This window comes from Phragmites australis, chromosome 5, assembly GCF_958298935.1.
Source record: "Phragmites australis chromosome 5, lpPhrAust1.1, whole genome shotgun sequence".
Lineage (NCBI taxonomy): Eukaryota > Viridiplantae > Streptophyta > Magnoliopsida > Poales > Poaceae > Phragmites > Phragmites australis.
The window spans coordinates 2,300,432-2,327,223 of NC_084925.1; the positions used below are offsets into that span (position 1 = coordinate 2,300,432).

At 40.8% G+C, this 26,792-nt stretch overlaps 3 protein-coding genes across 5 annotated transcripts; 2 read left to right on the forward strand and 1 right to left on the reverse strand.

Moving 5' to 3' along the window:
• The first annotated feature begins 2,535 nt into the window (after window positions 1–2,535).
• LOC133918362 (protein CHLOROPLAST IMPORT APPARATUS 2-like) lies at window positions 2,536–6,182 on the forward strand. 3 transcript variants are annotated; one of them, XM_062362215.1, is made up of 3 exons: window positions 2,536–4,568; window positions 5,602–5,812; window positions 5,930–6,182. In XM_062362215.1, exons 1-2 carry the CDS (start codon window positions 3,366–3,368, stop codon window positions 5,794–5,796), a joined length of 1,398 nt encoding a protein of 465 aa, XP_062218199.1. In that variant the 5' UTR covers window positions 2,536–3,365; the 3' UTR covers window positions 5,797–5,812; window positions 5,930–6,182. The 3 variants fall into 3 exon arrangements, with proteins under 3 accessions (XP_062218199.1, XP_062218200.1, XP_062218198.1); XM_062362216.1 differs by having other exon boundaries at window positions 5,602–5,807; XM_062362214.1 differs by having other exon boundaries at window positions 2,551–4,568; window positions 5,602–5,766.
• A 2,396-nt stretch (window positions 6,183–8,578) lies between these two features.
• LOC133918363 (mitogen-activated protein kinase 3-like) lies at window positions 8,579–14,054 on the reverse strand. Its single transcript, XM_062362217.1, has 3 exons — window positions 13,814–14,054; window positions 10,876–11,304; window positions 8,579–9,506 (listed from the first exon to the last, which is right to left on the reverse strand). Exons 2-3 carry the CDS (start codon window positions 11,296–11,298, stop codon window positions 8,817–8,819), a joined length of 1,113 nt encoding a protein of 370 aa, XP_062218201.1. The 5' UTR covers window positions 11,299–11,304; window positions 13,814–14,054; the 3' UTR covers window positions 8,579–8,816.
• A 5,764-nt stretch (window positions 14,055–19,818) lies between these two features.
• On the forward strand, window positions 19,819–25,740 carry LOC133918364 (uncharacterized). The gene is made up of 9 exons (XM_062362218.1): window positions 19,819–20,127; window positions 22,208–22,387; window positions 22,564–22,666; window positions 22,752–22,831; window positions 22,917–22,994; window positions 23,793–23,884; window positions 24,433–24,544; window positions 24,711–24,836; window positions 25,377–25,740. Exons 1-9 carry the CDS (start codon window positions 19,867–19,869, stop codon window positions 25,506–25,508), a joined length of 1,164 nt encoding a protein of 387 aa, XP_062218202.1. The 5' UTR covers window positions 19,819–19,866; the 3' UTR covers window positions 25,509–25,740.
• The last annotated feature ends 1,052 nt before the right edge of the window (window positions 25,741–26,792 follow it).

Below are 26,792 nucleotides of genomic sequence, written 5' to 3' on the forward strand. Positions count from 1 at the left end.
AATAAAATATCTTGCAAAAAGATCCTGCTGGACGGACCTACCAGGGACATAGGAAAAACCTCATCCTAAACAAAGAGCCAAGATTAATTTGGTTGGCTGGAAACGGCTCAAATGGTCCCTCCCCTCTATCATTAGTGGTCGAACCAAGGAGACACAACGTATGCGGCATGGCAACCACACATCCTAATTTAGGAATACATGGTTGTGCCAAAAGTAAGAAGCGAGATGCTATGCATACAAAGAAAATTTCTACTTACCGAAACAACATCGGCCGCTAGCGGATGCAACTCGTGAAATAAGAATGGGGATAGAGCATCAATGGATATCCATGTATCCTATCTAATTCAATTTAATTAACTAACTAAATAATTTTTCATTTTATATTATAAAGTTAGTTATCTAAACTAAAATAGACTGAATCTATAGATCGCTTCACGTCCATCCCTATCCTAAACATCCGGGGTCGAATGTTGTGATAGGCTCGTGAACTTGTCACGATAGACTTTCGATATGCCAAGCTTATCTGAATTAAGAGGCGCCCAGATTTGTAACACAGTCCCGAGTCCATGCGTGAAAAAGGAAATGAAGAGAAGAGCCAAGAGGCCTGTGTGCGCGTAGCACTGTTCCTCTTGGTACCGGACCAATCACCGTCGGCCATGCATGCATACAAGCTTCCAAGATCCTGCGGGCCCCGCGCTTAGCTTCACGTGAAAAGGTTGCCGGGCCGATAAAGAGCGCGCCACGTAGGCCCGAGAATCCAGCGCGACCAATGGGAAGCCGCCATGTCAGCGGATAAGAGAAAATCATGGGGCCTTTTCCGTTGGGGTGGATGGGATGGGCAATCGGAGAACTCAAAAGCGTCTTAGCTCGGCCGTAGGGTAGGATTGGTTGCTGGTATAGGTCATGCTTGATATTATTATGTTTAATATTTTTGTTTTTTATAATGTATAGATACTTAACCACTTAATTTCATATTTAAGTTGTTTGATTATCTGCATCCACTTCGCTCAGGCTGTTTTTCCTCACGATATGAATAGATGTTTTGGTAATCACAAGCTCATGATGAATTAGTTCTTCAAAACGGTTTGTATAGTTGAATTAATGTGTGATGACAACAAACTTAGCACTAGTGTTGATCTGATTTACTTGTCGTCTAGTGCAACGAAACAATTTTCGGTGCATATGTTTGACCGTTGCTTTATCTAAGTATTACAAAAAAATAGTAATATTCTGATACTGACATATAAATACCTTTGATGACAAATCTACTACTACCGTATTCATGTGACAAACTAAGAACTCTTGTGAAATTAAGTACACTCCTGTCTTCCTAAATCGACAAATATTTTTTATACGGCTGCTCCTGACAAAAGGGAGAAATATTATAAAAAAGGGAGTGCATTGTGCATACCTTGATGAATGGAAATATATAAGATTTAGGTACTCCTTGTATCAGAATCTTTCATATTTTCCTAGGATACAATCAGAATCTTGAATCTCGTTTTCTGAACCTGCATTTAGCTATTGACTGCATCTGGTTGGATCCAAGATTGTTTTTGTCCTCTAACCAAAAGTATGTGTATACTTCGCAAAAAAAAAAATGCCAACAAACTAGTTTACACAAATACTATTGTATTGTACCAGTCCACTAGTGAAATATCACAACAAAAATAATATACGATTATTCTAGGGGATGCCTTATTAACATACTAGTATATTTAACATCTGCACATAGACATGTTGATAGCACCGGCATTAGGACAAGGGTGACACTTGACATTTCACCAAAAAAACATATGGGAGGAAACCTTCAAAGCTTTGCTTTTCATACAGCACAAAGTGGCATGTGGTGACAAGGTGTATTAATCCAAAAGAGGATGTAATTTAGTAATGCTTATTCCCATGTTTCATTGGTCCGTGCCGTCTCCAGAATAAATATTGATCTGTGACATGATTAACAAGAGACAACCAGGAAACAAGCAGCTATTTAAGGTTCAGAAAAAGCTTTATAAATCAATAACTTCCATTCCGCAAAACCATTGTGAGTCCAAAACATTTAGGTAAGTTAGAAAAATTCCAACAACCCCAAAAAGTGGTCAGTTTGCTTGAAATTTTAACGAGCTGTGATTTATCCCTCCTTATGTATAATTTCCAATTTTACTGTTTCCTTTCCTCAACCTTTTGCCAGCTATATCTGTTCAATTAAAGGGGTAGCAATTATAGAAATCACATGTTTAAAAAAAGCGCACATGATTCCAGCTCGAATCAGCTGAAGAAAGGGTTCAAGAGAAGCAGGCGCACTAAATCTGAAAGAAGTGCCTACAAGTAACTAGTGAGTTTCTTCTAAACAATATCAGTGAGGATGCTTAAGTTTGGAAACCCCACAACCTACGGCAAATTGGTCCCATTTTAGCCATTGCAAATCCCAGATGACCCAAGCAATTCCAACACATGTATAACCCAGAGGAGGAGAAAAGAGGACAAACGGGTTGGAGAGGGGCCCTGCAAATGCCTTGGGTCACACAGGCTGACAGGCAGCAGGAGAGAAAGGGACCTGATGAGAGGGTGGCTTGTCTCTTCCTCCACCCTCCTTCCCTCTCTAAAACCCCACCCTGTACCCGCCTCTCTTGAACCCTTTCTTCCTCCCCCCACCAGCTGCTCATATTCCCCAGAGCTTCCTCTCTCTCTACAATCTCTCTCCTCCAAAGGATCCAAGAAGTATCATTGCTGTTCTGTACCTCCATCTCCAATCCCAAAACAACTTCTCAGTTCAGCTCGGCTCACTGAATTCCCCTGCTCCTGATCTGTTTCTTGACCTCTTCTTGCCACAGAGGAGTGCAGCAGATACAAAGACAGGATATTTTCACTCCCTCTTTCTCCAAGGTGTTGTTCTTGGTGTTTTGGTCAATTAGAACCCAATTACAAGCTCCCAGGCGGTGGCAAAGTGTGTAGGTTCTTGATTAGTTTTTTGCTTTTGGAGTTTGCCCATGACCCAAGGTGTTGTTCTTGGAGCTTTGTTTGGCACCTTGTTTGTCCCTTGGAACACCTCAACTTCCCCAAATATTGCATTTTTGGCTGCTTTTTTCTCTTCTTCTCCATCTTGCAAGGCAGCAGCGACTTTCACAAACCAGGAAATTCCTCGGTTTCCGCAAGACATTTCTTCCTCCCTTTTTTAAATCCTTGCAATAATTCAGAGCCTTGGGGTTTAGAGGTTTAGGCATTCCTCGCTCTTGCGTTCTTGGGTTTGATGGTTGTGGAACCAATCCAGGAATAGTTAGAGTTGTTCATTTCACCTCCCAAGAAGACGAAGACGAAGATGAAGTGATCATTTGAGTACTAGTAGTAGTTCTTGTTGAGGCGTTGAAATGTCATCTTCCTGCATACCGGCCGGCCTGCTGCTGGACCTGGACATGGTGAAGGCGGCGGCGTCGCCGGGCGCGCACTCGTCGCCGCTGCGCCCGGTGCATTCGTCGCCGTCGTCGACGCTGTCGGAGGCGTCGAACGCGTCGTCGTCGGCGACATCCGTGTCGCTGAAGCGCGCGCGCGCGCCGCGGAAGCGGCCGAACCAGGCGTACAACGAAGCCGCCGCGCTGCTCGCGTCCATCCACCCCTCCGTCTTCCCCGTCAAGAAGAGCCCCAAGACGTCCCCGCGCTCGCCTGCGCGGCAGCTCTCCGACCTCGCCGCAGCGTTCGACCCTTCCTCCGACCTCCTCCCACCGCTCCCCGTGCTCGCCGACTCCGCATTCCTGCTCCGGGACATGCCGGCGCCGACGACGCAGCCGCAGAGCCCGTCCGGCGCCAAGAACTGCTCGTCACCGGCTCCTGTGAGCAGCGTGTTCCGGGACTTCCGCGACCCGGCGCCGTCACCAGCGAGCCCCGACACCGTCGACGAGCTTGGAGAAATCGACTTCGACGACGACGGCTTCGACGCCGAGTCCATTCTCGACATCGACGAGGCCGCCGAAGGCATCGACGGCATCATGGGCAGCCTCACGGTCGAGAGCAACACAGCCACCACGTCCGATGACTCCATCCTGTCCAGCTCCGGCATACACCCCTACCTCAGGAGCCTCATGGTGGTCGGCCTCGCCGGCAGGTTCGAGCTCGGCCTCGGGTTCCAGCAGGGCACTCGGCCCAACCTCAACTGTGCACTTAAGCGCCGGGATGACGACGGTGCCTGGTGGATGTGGCCGGCCGTGTCGGTGAAGGACCTAACGGTTACGCCGCCACCACCATCAGCACCGGCAGCGTCGAACACCGCAATGCCACAAGCACCAGCGGCGCCAGAGAAGAAGAAAAGCAAGAAGAAGAAGGTGGTGAAGGTGGAGAAGGTGATGGCGAAGGGGAAGGAGGAACTGCCCTACGCGAAATGCAAGGAGGAAGCTGACGTCTCAGTGGATGCTGCTAATGGCGATGCCGATGCTGACAGCATGCCGACGAAGGCGCCAAAGACCGGGTTGGGGCTGAAGCTGGACACCGACGAGGTGCTCAAGGCGTGGTCCGACAAAGGGTCGATGTTCGCCGAGGGCAGCGGGCCGGAGTCGCCGACGTCGGCCGCCGACGTGCGGGTAAGTAATTGAATACCAACATGCATACATCTTCAGTATTCTTCAGTGCAGCTTCTTTCCCGGAAAACTAAAGGAATTCTTGCAGAACAGGAAAGTGAGCATAATTATGATGCTTTCACAGTGACTGAATTTTACATTTTGGGATTGTCCTTTTAGATCAAATAGGATTTTAGCACGCTTTGTAGCTGAATTTAGCTCTTTCATTAAATTGTTATTCAGATTTAAAGGACTTGCTTCAGTTAAATTTCTGAAATTCTGAATACGTTTTATAAATAGAAAAATGTATTTGAGTTCCATTACAAGAAAAGGACATTTGATATGTATTTCTTCAAACATGAAAAAAGAAGACACCTCACAAGTAAAAACAACATTATAAGTCTCTAGACCAGGAAATTGTTCATCCACAGGATGGTCCGTCAGGCAATGTACTCTAGTAGTATTGCACTGCCACATATCTGTAAGTACACATCTTTTTAAAGTATCAGTGGTACTCCGGTAACCCATAGAATAATATTTTTCAGAAAACGGATGATATTATGAAAAGAAAAGTGCTAAATAGTGAGGCTTAGCCTCCGTAAGTCGAGTAAACAGATGAGTTGTTTAAATTTTTGTTAGCGTACGGATGAAGAAGTGTGAAGGCACTAGATAAATTCAATTCAACAATTCTACTCGGCTATAGTTAGTTAAACTCAATTATTCAACAGTGGACCACAGACAATTGAGCCCTGGAGATCTTTTTGCCAAGGATGACATATCTGTCCTCTTGCAAAGGGTCATTTGGGCTCAATTTTGGTGCCCTTTGGGCCAGTGATAGAGCAGCTGCAACAAACTGTCGCTCCAATTCAGTTGGCTTTTCTGCAATTTGCTCTGGCACATGGCAATATTTGCATCTGTCAGAAATGTCAAGAATCATAATCACAGATATGTCCAGCTTTTTGTAATATGGACATATTAGCAACTTTTTCTATGGATTCTGAAGTATGAAAATTAGAGCTCTTACACTCTTACTGATGAAGATCGATCCTTGTTGCAGGCTAAACTTACAGACATCGATTTATTTCCTGAGAATGGAGCTGGTGGTGGCATCAGGGAAGCCAGTGTCTTGAGGTATAAGGAGAAGAGGCGCACCCGGCTGTTCTCGAAGAAGATCCGGTACCAAGTGCGGAAGGTGAACGCCGACTGCCGGCCTCGGATGAAGGCAAGCACTAGAACTGATTATAAAGCATAAAAGATCTATTCGTAAGGCAAAAACTGGAAACACTCATTATTCACACCACAATACCATGTGTTTTGCCTACAGATGCAGTTAAGCATTGCAAAGTTTCTGAAGTACTGATGTGTTTATTTTCTGTTTCTTGCAGGGAAGGTTTGTTAGGAGCCCATCTCTTCTTCAGCAAGCCCTGGAGGAGGAGAGCTAGACACTGATACCTGCTAGCCTTTTTATCAGCACCTTTTTTTGGCCTTTTAGTTTCTTATTAGATAAGAGATGTGAGTGAGAATTTCCCCCGCTTTTGTTTCTCCCTTTTTTTTTGGTTTTGCCTTGGAGAGGATAGAGATAGCTGTCTCAAGTTTACAATGTGAGGTAAAGGAAGGAAATAAAGTGATGTTAGAATATACAGTCATACAGCAATCAAAACAGATGATGCATTTTTATTCAGTTTTACTTGAAATAAAACAGTTGAACATCCATTGCAAAGCAAAACAGAAATTTGCAGCTGCCAAGATTATGCAACACCATTTTACAACATTTCTATTTATGTATTATGTTTATCAGTTGTCACCACTTAAAGATGCAAAATACCTGCAGGTATGCAACTACATGAAACATGTACTACAGTCACTAGCAATTTTCTTGAGAAAAAAAATACTACAGATCTCCTTGAAACATCATCGTCACATGAAAAACTTTTGCAATTTCACAAGGCGTCAGGTGTGGATACAAACTGTGTATAAAGCAGCACGTGGCTGAAGCTCTCAGATCGTTGTACCTTTTTTTACCTACAGTGCATCAAACAAAAAGAATTGCTCACTTATCCACATCTGTACAAGATTCTAATGGCAAAAACAGCGCGGATAAAAATCATGACATGCCAATTCATAGGCCAGTAGCCTCATTCCTGTTTCTACATGCTCGGCCCCCCGTACAGAGTGAAGGAGCGATCCCTGTATATGTTGCTCCGCATGGCTCATTAACTAATCGGAGATTCAGCAGCAACTAATCAGGAATGCTACGCCAACGATCCCTATACTTGTCTGAGGTTTTAATTTAGGTTTCTGAACTCTTAAAGTGCAGATTTTGATCCTTAAACTTGCTAAATATGTGATCCAGATCCAAAATCTCTTGTTTTGGGGGGATACAAGTGTAACACTATCAAGAATTGAAGTAACTTGCTGACAGTGGAGTCTGAAAGTAAATTCTTGAATACCGAAAAAGATATCTGAATTTGGAGAAGCAAACTCCCGTAGACAAGAAGACACATTTGTTCTAGTACAAGAAGCTGGAACAGAACGAAGCTGATTAGCATGCCATTGGCCATCATCAACAAAGCTAACAATCCTCTAATCTTGACAAAAAAAAATGTAGCCGCCGATGTGCTCCGCCGCCGCCGCGGTAGCCTGGTTGGAGGCGGGAGGTATGGATATTTGGCCAAAGGGACCCTCGTTTGGAAGCCTATTTGCGAAAAAAACGTGTCCATAGGGTGGTCGTAAAATGAAGAGTAAAATTCACCAACAGTCCCTAAATTTATTTAGGTGTCATCCAAGTCCTCAAACTCTTAAAATTTATTTTTGAGATTTTGAATATGGATGACACATTTAGCAAGTTTAAGGATAAAAAATCTGCACTTTAAGAGTTCAGAAACCTAAATTAAAACCTCAGACAAGTATAGGGACCGTTGGCGTAGCATTCCTGACTAGTTGCTGCTGAATCTCCGATTAGTTGATCAGCCATGCAGAGCAACGTATACAGGGATCGCTCCTTCGCTCTGTACGGGGGGCTGAGCATGTAGAAACAGGAATGAGGCTACTGACCTATGAATTGGCATGTCATGATTTTTATCCGCGCTGTTTTTGGCATTAGAATCTTGTACAGATGTGGATAAGTGAGCAATTCTTTTTGTTTGATGCACTGTAGGTAAAAAAAGGTACAACGATCTGAGAGCTTCAGCCACTTGCTGCTTTATACACAGTTTGTATCCTTCGCTCTGTACGGGGGGCTGAGCATGTAGAAACAGGAATGAGGCTACTGACCTATGAATTGCCATTGTTGTACAGATGTGGATAAGTGAGCAGGGCTGTGCTCAGTTATTTCATTCTTTTTGTTTGATGCACTGTAGGTAAAAAAGGTACAACGATCTGAGAGCTTCAGCCACGTGCTGCTTTATATACAGTTTGTATCCACACCTGACGTCTTGTGAAATTGCAAAAGTTTTCATGTGACGATGATGTTTCAAGGAGATCTGTAGTATTTTTTTCTCAAGAAAATTGCTAGTAACTGTAGTACATGTTTCATGTAGTTGCATACCTGCAGGTATTTTGCCTCTTTAAGTGGTGACAACTGATAAACATAATACATAAATAGAAATGTTGTAAAATGGTGTTGCATAATCTTAGCAGCTGCAAATTTCTGTTCTGCTTTGCAATGGATGTTCAACTGTTTTATTTCAAGTAAAACTGAATAAAAATGCATCATCTGTTTTGATTGCTGTATGACTGTATATTCTAACATCACTTTATTTCCTTCCTTTACCTCACATTGTAAACTTGAGACAGCTATCTCTATCCTCTCCAAGGCAAAACCAAAAAAAAAAGGGAGAAACAAAAGCGGGGAAAATTCTCACATCTCTTATCTAATGAGAAACTAAAAGGTCAAAACCTTGGGAATATCACCCGGAAAGCAAGCAATTGAAAGCTGAAACTAAACCCATAGACAGTAGAAAAGCATCGGAAATTAGCATTACCGAAGTCATGCAACAGCACTCCATGAACTCATACAACAGCACTCCGTGAACTCATACAACAGCACTCCGTGAACTCATACAACAGAACACCAGTCAACACATAGACAGTACATACACCAAGTAATGGTCCATGACAAGAACTATCCATACGCCGTTCTTATTGGACGTGTATTTACACAAGCCAAATTTCGAAACATACATTGTGGGTGCTACAATAGATAGGCGCTATAATCGCAGTAGGCTTTTATAAAAAAAAGTGAGCCTGCCGAGGTCCTGGGGCAGTGGAAGATCATGACATATTTATTGCTGTGACAACTTCAGGGTGGTAGTGAAGCATCTCCTGCCACATCATTTCCCGGATCATCTCTGCACTGATATTTTCGTCTATGTCCAGATCAATGGGCACTTCGGCAGGAGGATTTGCACTTGGATCGTACAGAGGAGACATGTAGGGGTGCTCAAGGGCCTCGGTGACGCTAATCCTTTTGGTGGGATCAAAGATGAGCATCTTCTGCAATAGATCAATGGCAAGAGGGTGCGCATGTGGGTACATACTCACGAGGGGAACACCGGGAGTGTAGGGAAGGGACTTGATGTATCTGCGAGCTTTTGGGTTGTCGATGAACTCTAGGTCAGACTCACTCATGGTGCCGAGAACATTCACTATGAGCTTGAGCTGATTTAGGCACTCAGTTCCTGGAAAAATTGGCTTCCGGCCAAGGAGCTCAGCGAAGATGCACCCAACAGACCAAACATCTATGGAAGTGCCGTAATTGTCACAGCAGAGGAGCAGCTCAGGAGCTCTGTACCAGCGGGTGACGACATATTCAGTCATAAACTGGCCTTTACTACTGTTTGTACGTGCAAGGCCAAAATCACATATCTTCAGATCACAGTTTGCATTCACCAGCAGATTTCCAGGTTTTAGGTCTCTGTGGAGTATTTCTGCTGAATGGAGATATTTCAGTCCTCGGAGCAACTACAATCAAGAAAAGAACAGTGTCTTAGATTATTAGCAAAAAAGTAGATATCAAACAATAAGAATTAAATGGCAAAAATATTCAAATGTTCTCAAGATAAAAATGGAGCTGAACTTCTGAAGGGTAGGGTCAACAAGAAATTCATCAACCTGCTATTTACTTCATGTAGAGAATAAGGTCTACTTTCGCAGTTTCATGCGGAAGCCCCTATGAATAACTACTTATTTACTATTGGATACTTTGTAAACATGCAAGTTCTGCTGAAAGAAATGCTACTTTGCAGCAGCACAAGGGCCCGTTTTTCACTAAAAGTTGTTCTATTTGAAAGGGGAGGTCTGGCCAAGTCAGGTCCAAGTAGTCCTACTCAATATATCACTTGAAATAGGAGGTCTGGCATGAACAAGTTAGTAAAATAAGCTGCAATTGATATAACATCTAAACAGAGGGTGCTAGTCTTAGGCTGCATAACGAACAGAGGGTGCTAGTCTTAGGGTGCATAACGATGGGCCTATGGCTGACTTATGTATATTTGATAAGCCAACAAGAGAATGTCTGGATTTGTGAGCCTGTGACGGCATAGGCAAACTGGATTTATGGGCCTTAGGCTGCATAGGTGCAGCATGTCCAACTGGTTGCTGATTTGGACTTGCAGAACATAAAGGTCCACATATCACATTTGGACTATTCTATATGTCGAACAACCAAAAAAGTTAGATTATCCTTTTAGCCCAAAAGAAATACGAAAGCTCAAGTAATTCAATGACATCCAATTTGATGTTGTCTATGTAGTCATAGAGTAATATGAGCTTGGAAGAAGAAGATGGCCAACTATTGTCAGTTCTATCAAATCCTATTAATTAAGTGCAGGAATATGCAAAACCAACCAGAATCGCACTGGAGATTATGCTGTGTTACATGTGATTATTTCAATTCTTTCTTTGTTTAGATAAAAGAAGCTTTATTCCAAAATTGAAATAAGGTTCCAGCCTCTGCGCTATAATAATTTTCTTTCTGGATTTCACAATTTTCTTTCTTTTGAACAAATACTATAATAATTCTATGTCAAAATGACTAAATCAGAAAAGGTGTTCGGCAGAGACCAATACAACTGGGTCTAGATTGATTTTGAGATTAGGGCTAAACCTACACCCAGACTGGATCAGCGGCCCAACAATATCAACCTCAAATTAGTACCCATGATAATAGTACTCCTCCGCTGCAGTACTACTACAGTGCACGCTTCACAACATAGCTGATGTAGGTAACCAATAGTTAAAGAGAATTACAAGACACAATTACTGTTTATTGTTCATATACATAAATATGGGCGAGTAGATTCAGAACAGAAAATAGGGATCCAAGCATTACCTGAAAAAGAAAGTACTGGCAGTGGTCATTGGAAAGCCCCTGAGGCGATTTGATTATCTGGTGCAGATCAGTATCCATGAGTTCATAGACCAAGTATACATCCTTAAAGCTCCTCATATGTATTGGCATCATTATGTCCTTCAGAGCAATGACATTCTCGTGGCGGAGATGGCGAAGGAGTTTCAGCTCCCGCAAAGTCCTTAGTGCATCCACACGGTTGTCGAAAACGTTGTGTATCTTCTTTATTGCTACTTTCTCATTTGTCTCACGATTGATGGATGAACAAACTATTCCATAAGCTCCTCGCCCAATGGGCTTGATCGGCACATATTTAGTGTCTATCTCAAATAAGGTTTGCCACATAGAGTAGTAATGCTTTCCTTGGTTTCCAATTCCATTTGGAGGATCCACCATCATCGCCATTTTATACTAAGAAAATGGAAGAAATTAACTTAGTATAAAAGCAATGATTAAAAAAACGAGTTGAAATGTTTACCAAATTACAATTGCAGAAGACCAAACATCTTTGTAATCACAGATCAGATATAACAGTGTGGTTGAAGTTATCTAGAGTGCCAAAAAAACTAAAAGTCTCCAGCTACAGTAAGTTGTGGTAATAAAATGACGCAAATGTGCTCTCATTTCTCAGCAGAGAGCATATCCACCTCAAGTACACGCCAAATAACATATCCTCCTCATCTTTTATTCTGATGAACATTGAGGTAAAAACTCTAGCTAGAATATTTAGAACATAAACCCAAATTGCAGCATATACCGTTAATCTATAATGCCTATAGCATCCTAATACGATCCTGTGAGCTGGTATCACCAATGGAGTATAAAACTATAAATAGTACATGTTCCAATGGAATCTGCGTCCATTCATATGTTAAATTAGTGTTCTCAATAAGGTTTTAGATTAATTTAGAAACAGAATACGGTATACCAACAGAGGGATGCACAGGCTAGATATAGCAATAAGTCCCAAATGTAAATAAAAATTAAATATCACAAAACTATATTTTTTTTGTTTCCATTTCACAAAAGGGGTCCTTCATCAAACCACACTTCTTTTGAGTTATGTACCATAGAACTACACTTTTTTGTTTCCATTTCGCAAAACTACACTTTCTTTGCAACATTTTCGCAAAACTACACTTTGAAGATTCTAGGCCCACATGTCATACTCGCAACCTCCATGAGTATGCCATGTGGGTCCGGGCTGTTCAACTGAACAGAAGTGTGGTTTTGTGAAAAATTGTTGCAAAGAAAGGGTGGTTTTGTGAAACAGAAACAAAAAAGATGTAGTTCTGTGATAAGTTACATAAAAAGGAAACAAAAAAGTGTAGTTTTGTGATAGTTTACCTCGAAGAAATAAAGTTTTGTGATATTTGCTTGTAAATAGCGGCAATATGACGCTATCGTGTCAAAATAGTGGATGGTGCCAAAAGAATGCAAGAATATCGCAATTCACGCTTTTTGCCGATTCATCGCCAATTACAGCGATATATCGTCTTGGCGCCAAGATTGATATATCACCGATATATGTCAAGTTGTGTTTGGGTCTGGTTTTTAGCCATTTTGGCCCAATAGAGCCCAACCCAATGGTCACATATATAAAGGTGAAGTGCAATCAGAAACTCTAGCCGTCAAAAAACTAAGCTAGCACCTGATCAAGCGGCTGAACTTGCACATGTGGCACCTACTGCACGTCCAACAAGGAAAAGAAGAGCAGGGGCAGCACGTAATACTGCATCTTCCAATTCTAGCCAAGCAAAGAGAGGAAAGAAAGTTATTCATGTCGAGGAGGAAGAATTGCAGTCCTCACCCTCATCTTCTTCCAAGGATGGAAATTGAGATATTGAGATGGAGTCGTCAGGGACTGAGGGGAGCTCATCCCCTGAATCAGGAGGTGGTGAATCAGATGTTTGATATTTATGGGACATGGATTGTAACTTAGATAATTATTTAGTGCTTGCTATCTACCTTGTTTGTGAGACTTTGAGATGATGCATTGTTATATTGGTGTTGAGCTTAAAAGACCAATAGACCATATTTGTCTACTTTTATTGATAATGTTTCCTTTGCTACTACATGTCTCGTACTTTATCAATATGCTTCGTGTGTTGATTAGTAAATGTGACTACGCAAAATTATGGTAAAATAGGTAAATATTCATAATATATTTTAACCTTTATTTGCCGATATATCACGCTATATCGCTAATCGCTAAGTGGAACCCCTGCCGCTAAGCGCCGCTATACGTTGTTGCAAATAGATGAAGTGCTTGTTGAACTAGAGCATTATAGTTTTGGTAACCGAGCAGATTCATTGCTAAATCAACCCATCTCCGCGACTTTGCCTCTATGAAGTGTGCTTCTTCCGCACAAAGTAGCTCTCACCATCAACCATTGGGTAACATCGATCCCCAGTCAGTGGCTCCCATTCATCACCCGTCCATGCCCCACCACCATGCAATGCTGTACATCTCCTCCAGCATTTAGAATAGCCTCTGTGGGACAATCTAAATCTAATTCCTAATCCCAGACATGTTCCTGGAGGCAACCACCCAGATGGTTACACAGACAAGTAATCACGAAGCCAGCAGATCACGGACACGGACCAACCGATCACCACATTCCTGCTCATCAACAAGGGTTGGACAGAGTCCCAGCACCAAATTCGTCACCAAAGCACCAGATGGTTGGTACCAAATTATACTCAACTGCGCAGGTGCCAATTAGTGCTTGAAATTAAATCCCGGGTAACCCAGATCAAGAACTGGAAACGATGCACCAGCTCTTCCGAAGCGAGATCGATCGAGTCTGGCCAAGAAACCGCCGACCTCGGACCGCGCACCAAACCAGCCAAAACAGAAAGGGAAAGAACAAGAGCGCGGAAGATTCACCCGCACAAGATGGGGGCGGAGAGGAAGCACCTGGCCGAGGGGGCAGCTAGGATCAGAGCGGCAGCGCCGGGGACGGCCGAATCGGATCGGTTTCGTTCGCAATCGCCACCTCCAGCCGCGCGAGCCCGCGAGCGGAAGGGAGGAGGAACAGAAGGGGAGTCCCGTGAGGACAGGATGGGGGAGAGGGCGAGGAATATTCCGACGGGCCAGCAGGGGTGGCGTCGCCTCGCGGGCGCCGTCGATCCGGCGGATGGACGCCGAGCGGCCGTCGGATTGGGAGGAGTCCTCGCCGCGGCCCGACACGTTTTTGTCGCTCGGAAATCGGGACGGCCGGGAAGAATGGTGCGGTCTGATTGACTGCGCTGCATGCATGCGACGGATCGGACGGGCGGCACGCGATGCGATGCGTGCGTGTGTTTGGTGAGGGGGTGGTTGACGTGCCGGACCAGCCGATCCTGGGACACACGGCACAGCCGACCGTTTATGACTGATATGCACTCCCTAATCATATTTTTAGTTAACTAGTTAGTTCACTGTCACAACTATAATAAATTATATTTTCTTATCTTTTCAACAGACACGTTATACGCTCAGTGTTTTACTAATTTTGTTACACTTATAGTTAAAAATTTATTACCCACACTTTTGTGGTAAGTCACATTTAGCTAACACGTGATAAATATAGTTGCAATACAAACAAACCTTTAATACATATTCCGGTCAAACAAAATTATATTTAATTGAGCTAAAAAGTGAACAAAACCAGCGTAAGGGATAATTCTCTGAAGTAAAATGCACTGATAAAATGAGTACAGTTGAGTTAAGAACCATCCTATATTGATAAAAGTGCACTACTTTATCCTATTTTGTTCGTATGGAATTGTGTTTTTGTTTTCAATCATATTGACTTGCCGTGATGTTATTGTACAGCTGTAGTGATCTCCTTGACGAGTGATTATACATTACTATTTGTCTGTAGCAAAGCTATGCAAGTATAACAGGCATCACTAATATGGTTATTCTTTTGAGAATGTTACGAAATAGATGAGCCGTATAGACAGCTGCGAATCATCTTCGGCGTGCATTTCCCTATCTTCCTTAGCTTGGGTCAAGAGCACGAGAAATTTTATTGTGTAACAAGGATACAACCTGTTTCATGTCACGAACCAATAAAAACGTACACGTTAGGGAGATCCTGGCCACGAGGTTGCATAAATATAACAAGATAGCCATTACTTTGGGCGCTAGAGCTCTGCGCATTCCCACCCATGTCTGTGCCCAGCTTTTCGTCGTTGCTTGTCAAAGGTGTATTGATTCGTGAATGGAGAAAAGAGAGACCATGGAGGAGCCATAAAAGCAAATGAACCAAGGGATGAGAATACGATTTTCAGATTAAACCTATCCTATCCTCATTCTTACATTTATTCACGAGGCAGAAATTAGAACACAGATTATGTTATTTTCACTTCAAACATAAGCTTATTCACGAGGCAGAAATTAGAACACAGATTATGTTATTTTCACTTCAAACATAAGCAAATTGAGGATCCACTATTTTTCTATTTGGTTCAAGTGAACCAACGTGGTCAAATGACCAACATGTTTTGGAGGGATGGTAGATCTAAGATGGACTATGATTTTTTTGGAGATATAGTGGTGTTTGACACAACTCATAGAACTAATAAGTATAACTTGATTTGTGCGTTTTTAGTTGGAATCAAGCACCATTGGAAGAACAAGTTGTTTGGTGGCGCTTTTCTGTCAGATGAAACTACTGGATCCTTTGTTTGGCATATCGCTGTTAATGCCAAGAAGCATCTTCCTGCAATGTATGAAAATAAATTGTTCAAGGCCAAATTTCAGAAATGTCTTTTAGGATGCTTTAGTGCAGATGAATTTCAGTCAACTTGGGATGACATGATTAGAACATTCAACTTCAGGCTCCAGCTCTTCTCTGCAACTCTGCCCCTCCGCTGCACTTTCCGCTACTGCCTTTGCTGCTTCTTGTATTCCAAGAAAGAAGATGGCCTTCGTTGATGCCGGCTCACCAGAAATATCAAATCGCAGTATTGCACAACACATTGGAATGGACAAGAGAAGAAGAGCTTAGGTTGATCAGCAGAGGCAGGGCAATGTCCTTCAAACTTCGCATCGGATCAACATGCTAGCACATAATATATACATTGCATAGGTCAGTTTCTTTGTAATCTCTTTTCAAGACTACACATAATTACAGGAAGAAGAACGAAATTTACATCTCATGGATGGTCACCAATACGTGTGGTGGGGCCGACCGGAGCTGCCGCCCCACCACAGGCAAGGGCGTGCGATCGCCAGTGACGGATCCAAAGGGGGGCTTGAGCCTCCAGGAACACTTGAGAGCCTCTAAACCCCTTACAATGTTTAGGTATGCGAGAGAAAGAAGAAGAGAAGAAGAGAAAAAAGAGGACATGAGGGAAGAGGAAGAAGAAGTTGAGCCTCCCTAATTCTTGGCTATGAATCTATCATTGACGACTGCCATCACCATCATGATGCCACTGTCCTAGCCACTCCCACGCCAGCCGCCAATGCGCAGCCTTGATCTCTTGCCCCGTCACGCCCACCAGTCAGTACCACGGCAAATAAGAGCCGGTGAGGGTATCGATGAGGGCAGCATAGCGGTGAAGAAGAGGCGGGTTTGGTGGGGATGTGCTTCTCTTGCTCCACACAACCACGTGTCTGTTTTTGGTTGGTTCGTGATACAAATTGGACGGTATCTGTTATACAATAAAATTTCTCCAAGAGCACCTGCAATGGCCAGGCAATGATATAGATGGAAGAGAACTCATGAAAGGAACAGCAACGAATCTTTCTGTACATACATTTTTGTTTGCTCTATTCTTTGCTTTAGAAAGATGGAGGGCATTTTACATGCTAGCATCTACATAATAGGATACAGGATTACAGAAAAGTGACATGTAGTTTTGAAGGTTAGGGTCTTGGGATGGTAACAAGTTTCCCCCTCCCTTAAGTTGCCAAGGTCTCGGGAAAGTAACAAGGTTAGGGTATTGGGATGGTATTTTCTCAAGCCTTTTGTTACATGTACGACACAGTAACCATTCCATTTATTATTATCATCAATACTGTGCAATGGGGAGCTTGCACATTTTATTTTCTTGAGGTGAAAACTGTGCAAATGAGTTGTATGGACATCGACCGGAAGGCTGAAAGTGCATGCCAGATTTGTTCCTTCGCAATTTGGGAGTGCGCTGGAACCTACCTGAGTACTAAGACTACGAGCCCTGGCGTTGCAAGGGCTTTATAAGACCTTCTTCCAAAAGGAAAAAAGTCCATTTTATAACCCTCAGATATAAGCTGTGTCTGATTTCTAAACTCCAACTCTGAAATCGTTTGTTTTTCAGCTCTCAGTGTTAAAACCGTTCACATCACTGTGAAAACCTAATAGCGCGCGTCCAGTTCTTAGCGTTCGAACGCGATACAACCTTACCATCTTATCACAAAAGTACTAGTGATATTAATAGCATATGCAATCATTTTGATATATTCTGTGTGAAACTTTAAATAATTATTTAGATATCTAAATGATTTCAAATGAAAAAAAATTAACTGTAAAGTTATAGATCTCATCAAGTGATATAATTTCTATATAAAGTTTGTCATCATTCAACTTCGTATAAAAAAGTTATAATTTTTTTAAAGATACGATGCCATCCCATTTAAAAACTGTCTCTGGAAAATAATTATTTAGATATCTAAATGACTTCAAATGAAAAAAAAAATTAACTACAAAGTTGTATATCTTATTAAGAGCTACAATTTTTATATAAAGTTTGTCTCTATCTAAATTCATATGAAAAAATTATAAATTTTTAGGTTAAGCTATGATCCAATTTTCAAAGTCGGTTCACATGAGAACCGCATCTAAAAATACATTTTACACAAGCGACTTCGTATATCACTCATCTTTAAAAATCATATTATTTTTATAGGTTGTTCACATAAGAAACCGCCTGTGAAAATACTTTTTACACAGAGGGTTCATATAATAAACAACATGTGATAATCATTATATTTTAAGAGACAGATCATATAAGGAACCGTCTTTGAAAATAATTTTTACACAGACGATTCATATAAGAAACTGTTTTTAAAAATGATATTTTACAAAAATGATTCATACAAGAAACTGTTTGTGATAATAATCCCATTTCCACAAACGACTGTCGTAAGCAACTATAGCGAACATAGCTATATATGTGAAACGATTCATATAAAAAACTCTTAGGCATGTATGCGATTTGATGATTAATGATAATATAGTTAATGAGACTAACATGTTTATCAAGTATATACTAAAGTCACTGAAGCCGGGACTAACATGTAGGTCTCATGGATGCAACAAAAGATAAGTTACTGAAGCTGGGACAAAGAGAGGAATAAATTTGACTTGTTCCATGATTTTTGATGTGATCAAATGAGATGAATTTTTGTATAATGTTGTAGATCTCTTCACAAGCTTTTCATACAGTTCAAGTTAATCAAAATCAGAGTTTGGAGCAAAAAGTTATACCCAAAATACATATTGTTGTTTCTGCTAAAATTACACACGCCGGATATTCCGCCGTTCAAAAAAAAAAAAAGCTACGGTGTTAAAGTTTGCTCTCTCTACCATCTTTACGTTTCCGCATTTACTTCTTGCAATATATCTTTTCATATTTACCTTTATAGAGCAGTTTTTTAGATTAGCTATATGTTGCAAACCTTTAAACGATAGAATAGACACACTAGATAAAACTATAGCATATTTAGATAGAAATTAATATATATTTATCTTGTAAAATTTTTAAAGTCGATTAGTTTTAAATATCCTAATTTACTCTCTCTTAAAACATCACCGATTCTATGGAAAGTAACTGCTCATTCGGTTTGTAATTTGAATCACATGTGAAAAGACACCTTGATATCTAAAAAATAGTTTTTTATAGTGCTTTTCAATCTTTTCCTTAAATTTGGAGTGGTTTTGGTGACTTGGCAACGTGGCCTAAGGCTGAAACATTTTTTTAATTCTTAAAATTGGTAAGTGACTTAAAAAACACTGTAAAAACTCTCACTCGAGCTATATATATTTTGTATGATTGAAATAAAGTATAATCAGAATGCCAAAATAGTGCATAAAACTAAATAAAATATTTTTTGTCGATTAAACTTTATTTCCTTCCGACCAAATTAATTTAGGTTCTAAGTACTCCAATATGCAGTTGATAAAGTTTATATCTAAATCAATTTGGTAAGAGTTGAATTAAAGTTCTTGATCGGGCATGCAAAAAATGGCTTGATTTAGTTTTAAAACACTATACGTTTTTCCGTTCGGTTGTACATCATTTTACTTATACAAAATTTGTTTATGTTATAATTACTCCATTGTACAAGTGAGAATTTTTAGAGTTATTTTAAGTCATTTATGATTTTTTTTAATTTAAAAACTGTTTCAACCGTTGGCCATGTTACCACGTCACCCAAATCCATCCTAAATTTAGCTAAAGGTTGAAAAGTAAACTGTTTTCAATTTTTCTTAGTTAAGGGTTGAAAAGTGAAGGGTTGTAAAATAGATTTTTTTTTTGGCAAAAATTGTCGCCCAAAATCAAATGATGCATTTTTTTCGAATTATCAAATGATGCATTAACCCATAGTTTAAGCACATGCATAAGCAAGTGCTGGTAAGCTGATCTGATTTGCATTGCTGACACGAGTCTGTTCCTGCTATTTATATAACGTTTCAGAAACAACGTTCCAGTTGGAAGAAAAATTGTACTGTTTAGTCAAACGATCCGATGCATTTGTCTTTTTTTTTTTGGTTTTTTAGATGCATTTGTCTGTATCTGATAGTGCGATAAAGATTCCATTTCAGTCCATGGGATCTATGGGAAGGGTGCAAGCCCAGTCTGAGCCGTTCGATCTCGATCACACGGCTGATGGATGGCATAGACACACGCGCGGTCACACCATACGTACCCATCCTCCATCCCCTTGCTCTCCGTCTCCCCCTCCCCCCCACCTCTCTCTGTCGCCTCCCCCTTACTCCTATGGAGGCTCTCGTCGCGCGCTCCTCCGTGCTCTCGCCGCCGGCGATCGCCGGAGAAGCGTATACCTCCCCGTCCCGCCTCCGGGCCGCCGTCGCGCTCCCCAGGGCTCGCAGGATCCCCTCCGCCCTCGCCATCTCCACGCGCAGGCCGCGTGCTCCTCCTCGCCGCGGCGGCTGCCTGCTCGCTGGTGGAGGGGAAGACGGGTCCCCCAACCCCGCCGATGACGCGGGTAGCCAGGAGGAATATTTGCCTCTACTCGAGGTACTAGCTGATGCGCTGTCAGAAATTCGTCTCGTGTGATTTTTTTGCGTGGGAGATTGTTCCTTGGTTGTTTGGATTGCTGCTCTGAACTCGTTCGAGTTGGTGAGAGTTCAACTGCTTTAATCGCCCATGAAGTGAAATAGTTAAAGATGTTTTTAGGAATAAATAATATGTTGACATTTGAAAAGGATCAATAAAATTTGTCAAGGTTGACAGCAATTCATATTATTTAACCAGTTGGAACAATTAATATCGTGGGAGGAATTTGCTCTTTAATCAATACCAATCAAGTTGCAACTAGCGTATGTTCCGCTAAGCGTTTAGGGTTATAGCGTCATATATCAGCCTATGAAGGTTAAAACATATTATGAATATTTACCTATTTTACCATAACATCTCTGGGAATCCCAGCAAGAGGATTCTTCAATCTAGTCACACTAATACTTGCATTGAACCTTGTTCATGTTGTTCGGATCTGGCAAAAATCCATGGTCCCATGCTGGATCTTTCGATTTATGCTTGCTAAAATGCGATGCAGAGGTGGACATGGTCCGCAGTAGCAAAGCTACATTGATTAAAGAAAAAGCAACTTAGTATTTGAAGAATCAAGAACTGATGTTCAATAACAAACAACTCAGAAATCATATGAAGATATACTAGAGCATAAAGGGAAGATTAAAGCACCCATTTCATACCTAAAACATGGCAGATTCGCTTACTTGGCAGGACATGGAATCAAATCTGAGAGGATGAACAAAGAAGCAGCAGCACGCAGTAGTCACGAGCTCAGTTTTTTGACGGCTAGGTTTCTGGCTGCACTTCACCTTTATATATGTGGCCATTGGGTTGGGCTTTATTGGGCCAAAATGGCCAAAAACCTGACCCAAACACAACTTGACATATATCGGTGATATATCGGTCTTGGCACCAAGATGATATATTGCTATAATCGGCGATATATCGGCAAAAAGCGTGAATTGCGATATTCTTGCATTCTTTTGGCACTATAGCGTCATATCTCTGCCATTTGCAAGCTTGATACCAATTGTTTGTTTATTAATATAATTGGCAGTTCTCCTGCCGGTTTCGTTTCAAAAATACCACTTGTTGTTGCAAGAGTAATTTGGCAACTTTGTTCATCCTAGTAGTGAAATTATGTGTTCAAGTCAAGGTGTATGTTTTTTTGGTTTAATATGTTGTGACAAGCATTATTGAATCAGCCAAAGATCAATCCTTTTCTTTTGTGAGGCTTGGCTGAAGACGGAACGTAATCTACTAATATTTCACTACTTCAGCAGCTTTTGCCATATGCAGAACCCTACATAATATTGCATGTTGCTCAGTTAGATTATTTCATGAAAATTAACCTTGTCCATGCATGAACTTTCTCACGGTTGTGCTGAGAGTATTGAGATGCATATTTACACAAGCTTGAGTTTATTTGTGCATATTTGCCTTTTATTTTGTAAACTTTTTTCCCTGGTGGGCTTATCATGGATGGTGGATTGATCTTCTCTGGATTTGTCTTTGAAAATGTTGGAAGCGATGTACTAGTGCTGTAGAGATTTTTTTTTTCTTTCCTTGTAAGTTCTAGTCTTCTTACTTTTCATAATGTTCACTTTTCCTTGAACCTTCTCTCCTACCCCTACTGGTGGTTATATTTCTTTCTCCATGTTGAACTCAGTTAGCTTCCTGGTCAAACTTCACTGCTTAAGTCAACAGTTATACTTGGACTGATATTTTTGCAAGTGTAAACACACACCCTTGTGCTTTGTTATTTGTTTTGATGCCTAAAAGAGTACATGCATATAAGAGGCACAACGATGTCACAGTAACTGCAAGCAACTGCAATATATACACTAGAGTAATGAAATGATGAACTATTGGGATAGTCACCGTCTCACAGCTAAATCTTCATTCTTCTTAATATTTTATTGGGGAAATGTTCTCTTTCACAAGCTCTTACCCTTTTGGTATCAATGAGGCATATGTTTAATTGTTATTTCATTGTATGGTTATTAGTTGTTTAAGAGCTCTCCAAAGCGGATGATTGTTTTCTTCCTCTTTGTGATATTGAAAGAATAATGTAACTCTACGTGAAAGCCATGATGAGATTGGTATTTCTGGAACTGGTGGGGGTAACTCTGGTGGATCTAGGTCTGGCCTATTCAGAACACCTATTTCAGGTGGTGTGCACAGTGCAACTGCTGTTCATGATTTACCACCACCAGCTTTGGCAGTTCGTAACCTCATGGAACAGGTATTTTTAATCCAAATTTTAGTTTCTGTAAAGAATCTCTATCAGTAGCTAGCAGCCAGTAAAACTATAAATTGGTTTGGTTTAGTTGTACCTAAGATAGAAAGTGGTAAACACTAAAACATGGAAAGTGAAAGGAACTTTGAATAACTATGTTCATGTTTCTTTTTCAAAACCAGGCAAGGTTTGCTCATTTGTGCACTGTCATGTCGCGGATGCATCATCGCCGTGAAGGATACCCATTCGGTTCTCTGGTAGATTTTGCATCTGACCCAATAGGCCGTAAGTAATTCAACCTCCCATATTGTATTGACCAAGTTTCTAAATTGTACACTTGTTTCAAAAAATTTGCAATTTCTTCATGCAGACCCAATTTTTTCACTATCCCCGTTAGCTATCCACACGAGAAATTTGTTGGCAGACCCAAGATGCACCCTTGTTGTACAGGTAAATTTGACAATCTACTATGCTATATCAGCTCTTGAAAATTCTTTGTTGATTTGGTGCTGAAAATCTTCTGATTCTTCCTTAGGTACCTGGATGGAGTGGACTGTCAAATGCACGAGTGACTATCTTTGGTGATGCTGTTCCGTTGCCTGCTGAACAACAGGTTTGTACTAAAATTGCTAATCATATTATCTCTTTTCCTGAATACCAACTCCGTCAAAGTCATGCCATTCGATTCGGTAAAATTTGTGTTTGATCTTTTGGACTGATGAAGCTATTTTCCAAGATGTGTGCCATATTGCTAATTTTTTTTTACTTTAACTTGGTTCTCTGCCATCTGACTGTCTTGCTACTGCTCTACTAAGTCGGCTTGTATATGAACCGTGTATTTTGGAAAGCTATCCCCTTCTGGCTTCAGCAGCTTATGTTCTACATCAAGTGATTAAAATAATCTCAAAAGCAAGGCGCCTGTTTTGGACCTGCCTTGAGCTTAAATCAGAAGTTAAAGTCGCAGTTAATTATGTATTTCCGTTCACCAATTCTGATCATATACCAGTCAATAGCACCCATCCTAGCTGAAAACCTGCCAGTCAGGTAGTCATTCCAAGGGTGTGTGTGTGTGTGTGGAAGATTCATGAACATGAGTTTAACATCAGTCTTGTCTAGAGGCTGGAATTCATTTCCAATGAGGCAGGTTACATGATGTAAATAACTTGGCCAGAAAGCTCTTTTTTTTCTTCCAAACACGCAAGAGAACTGAATGTCTTTGCGTTAAGAAGAAGAATTTGCGTTTGGGTACAACTTCCATGGAAACTCTATGCATAGTCCTTCACTTGGCCAGAAAAGCTCTAAAATGAAGCTTCAAGTGGAAGCTCTATGCATATGTTTCTGCCATGGATATTCTTCTCTTCAGGTTTTTGGCTAATTTTTTAGTAGAAATAATGACTAATTACTCTGTCAGGAATGGGCTCATCAGCAGTATGTTTCAAAGCATCAACAGTGGGCATCCCAACAGTGGGGTAACTTTTACTACTACAGAATGCATACGATAAGGTAGTTCATGAACTTGCATCAATGAGAACCATTTTATCTATATTTCATATATTGTTCTTTGATATTTCATTTTCATTGGTGTTTCTATGTAACACGCATTTTATTCTTGCTTGTCTTGTTGGGATAAATGCAGTTATTATCTAAAACAAAATACAAGAGATTTACATTTAATTTGTTTGCTGTTTGAGCTCACTTACAAGTGAATCAGCTATAATTGATCAGTTTACATGATCAATATGTAATTTTGTTTTTCATTTAATTTTAAAAGAAAAAAAACTAATCAAGAGTATTATTGGGACAATCAGGGCAACTTGGTCCTTTCTAATATTACAATTCGTGGCTCTGTTCTAGTTCAGTTAATCTTTCAGACGGATCTATTTCTCTAACCCTTTTTTCTGGTTGAATATTAATATGGTGTTGCAATAATGTGTGAGATTGCACAAGTTTTACTTTATTTAGTTTGATATTACAAGCATGGGTCCCCCCCCCCCCCCCTCTGAGATTCACTGGTAATTGTAATTAATAGTTTCATGTGAACTTTGTTCCAGCGACATATATTTCATTGGAGGTTTTGGTACTGTTGCTTGGGTAGATGTGAAGGAATTTGAGGCTCAGCAACCTGATAAGATTGCAATCGATGGCGGGGAACAAAATTTGAAGGTAAGCTAATGAGCATCTGCTCAAAGAACAGCCTGAAGTGCATTTTTATCCGCTGAATATGTGCAGTTTATCTTTCCAGACGGACCAGACCTTACGTGTTATATTTGAAAGTGTTTCCCCTGCTCTTTGGATAATTAACACGTGCCATATTTTGCTCTTTGAATAGGAACTCAACGCAATGTTCTCAAAACCTCTGAAAGAACTTTTATCAGCTGAAGGAGAGGTAGATGATGTAGCTCTTATATCAATGGATAGCAAAGGTATCGATATTCGTGTCCGACAAGGTGCACAGGTACAATCTTCTGAAGCTTATCTTTAGATGCAGTGTTCCATGTTATGCAATAATGAGCATCTAAACTTCATTGTTATATCGTGATGCACTTGCTTTGCATCTCTGGATAATTGAAGTTTCGTGTCATGTGGTCTTGAGGTAATATATGAAGAATTGAAGAGCGCAGTTACAAGCCAGATATACCGTTAATATTGTACTTGCATCACAAATTTCGCATTCTATGTCTCCGGATTTTAACATGCTTGACACTTAGACGTAACGCCGGTAGATACTTGGAATTCATTGTTAGACGGGTAAGGATTTCTTAATAACAGAGATAAACCTCATCAAGATTAGTTGATCAAATTATTCAAATAAAAACCATGGCATGTCGAACGTGAGCTCTAGTGGAACACCCATCGGTTTTTTCTTTCCAATTCTAATAATGACACCATGCACTTATGCTGTTGAATATTATGCTGCCATGATTATTGCCGTTTCTTAATGGGTGGTGCAACACAATAAAGTCCTGAAGCTTCTGTTTTTTATGGGTTTTTGCAGTACAACATCCAGAGGATAGCATTTGAAGTGGATTACAGCGTGGAAACACTAGAAGAAGCCAAGCAAGCGCTTAGGAGGATAATCAGCAAGTCTAGATGGCACACGAAGAGCTCAACTTTGAGACGTCCTTGAAACCTGAAGCTGAATGTTCTGTAAAAAGTTTTGTACAGTAGCGTTGTCTTAGTCTTTATGGCGTGCCAAATGTAATAAAGGAACTTGTTTTCAGTGTTTAGCCATGGGCTTAAGGTTAAGACTCAATTGTCAGGAGCAGAGCTTATGTACCTATACCAAATACTATGTTTCTGCTGGAGTGCTAGTGCTGGATTGAATAAACACGAAGCACGTAGAACGTTTTATTCTTACAGGAGATAGATGTAGCTTTTCAAGCAATGATTTCTCTGGGATGGTTCAACAGTTCAAAACTGACAGAAACGGCGTCACAAGTTTCGCAAAATTACTTTGCACGAGCAAGATGTATTTCTGAAGCAGGCTAAAACACTCATGGCATGTCAGATTAAAGCGAATTCTCAGAGCCCGCATTTGGTCGAATCACAGGAGGTAAATCAAAACAGTTAACCCTGGAACTCACAACTGATGCATCGGAGCATGTACAAGAGGAGGTGCTTATAGAAAAAAAGTTTTTTTTCTCTCAACTGCATTGTACATATGCTTAGTGACAAGATACTTACTTGAGCATAACTGTTTATATTAATATTAATAAGATAATTAACCATTTTAAGCATATGTAGTTTTTGTTTGCATTGAAAATTACAATTTTTATACATATACTTTATACTTTCTTTTCTTAAGCACCTAACCATAAACCCATAACATTGCGCATGCCCTCATTGGCAACATCTACAAATTCCATGTTTTTTTTTCTACAAGTTCCGATATTAAAAAAAAAACTTCCGATAAATGGTTCCGATAATTGGAAGGTTAATTTACTTAGCCCATTAAAGACATGAACAATGCTAGGTGCTTATAACTAGATATTTAAAGAAAGAAAGTGTTAAACACCTAAATAAAAATTATAGTTTCCAATGCTAACAAAGACTATAAATACTTAAATATAGTTAACTATTTTTAGCAGTAATATAAATAGTGATGCTTAAGTAAACACCTAGCTCTGTCCAAACACCCGTGCTACTGTAGTTGAAAAAAAATCGATTTTTTCTATAAACACCCTATTGTATACTGCTCTAATAGCCCACTAATCATGCCATTACTCACCAGCAAGCAGCAACTCAAGGCAGCTCAACCACGGCGACACGTGGGGTGATGATGATTCCTTTTGCAAAAGAGACCCCACGATTACTTCGTATCGCGTCCTGATCCTCGCCTTTCCTTCCTTCCCCCACGCCGCGCGCGTCGCCGTCCACCGGAGCAATGCTCGGAGGCGAGGCGATGGCGTCG

What these genes read in the sequence shown, in the direction of transcription:
- LOC133918364 (XM_062362218.1), top strand. Translation starts at nt 19,867, where the DNA reads ATGGAGGCTCTCGTCGCGCGCTCCTCCGTGCTCTCGCCGCCGGCGATC. An exon ending in CGTTGCCTGCTGAACAACAG is followed by an intron (nt 22,995 to 23,792) that starts GTTTGTACTAAA and finishes TTACTCTGTCAG; the next exon opens with GAATGGGCTCATCAGCAGTA. An exon ending in TACAGAATGCATACGATAAG is followed by an intron (nt 23,885 to 24,432) that starts GTAGTTCATGAA and finishes ACTTTGTTCCAG; the next exon opens with CGACATATATTTCATTGGAG.
- LOC133918362 (XM_062362214.1), top strand. Translation starts at nt 3,366, where the DNA reads ATGTCATCTTCCTGCATACCGGCCGGCCTGCTGCTGGACCTGGACATG. An exon ending in CGTCGGCCGCCGACGTGCGG is followed by an intron (nt 4,569 to 5,601) that starts GTAAGTAATTGA and finishes TCCTTGTTGCAG; the next exon opens with GCTAAACTTACAGACATCGA. An exon ending in ACTGCCGGCCTCGGATGAAG is followed by an intron (nt 5,767 to 5,929) that starts GCAAGCACTAGA and finishes TGTTTCTTGCAG; the next exon opens with GGAAGGTTTGTTAGGAGCCC.
- LOC133918363 (XM_062362217.1), bottom strand. Translation starts at nt 11,298, where the DNA reads ATGGCGATGATGGTGGATCCTCCAAATGGAATTGGAAACCAAGGAAAG. An exon ending in GCCAGTACTTTCTTTTTCAG is followed by an intron (nt 9,507 to 10,875) that starts GTAATGCTTGGA and finishes TCTTGATTGTAG; the next exon opens with TTGCTCCGAGGACTGAAATA.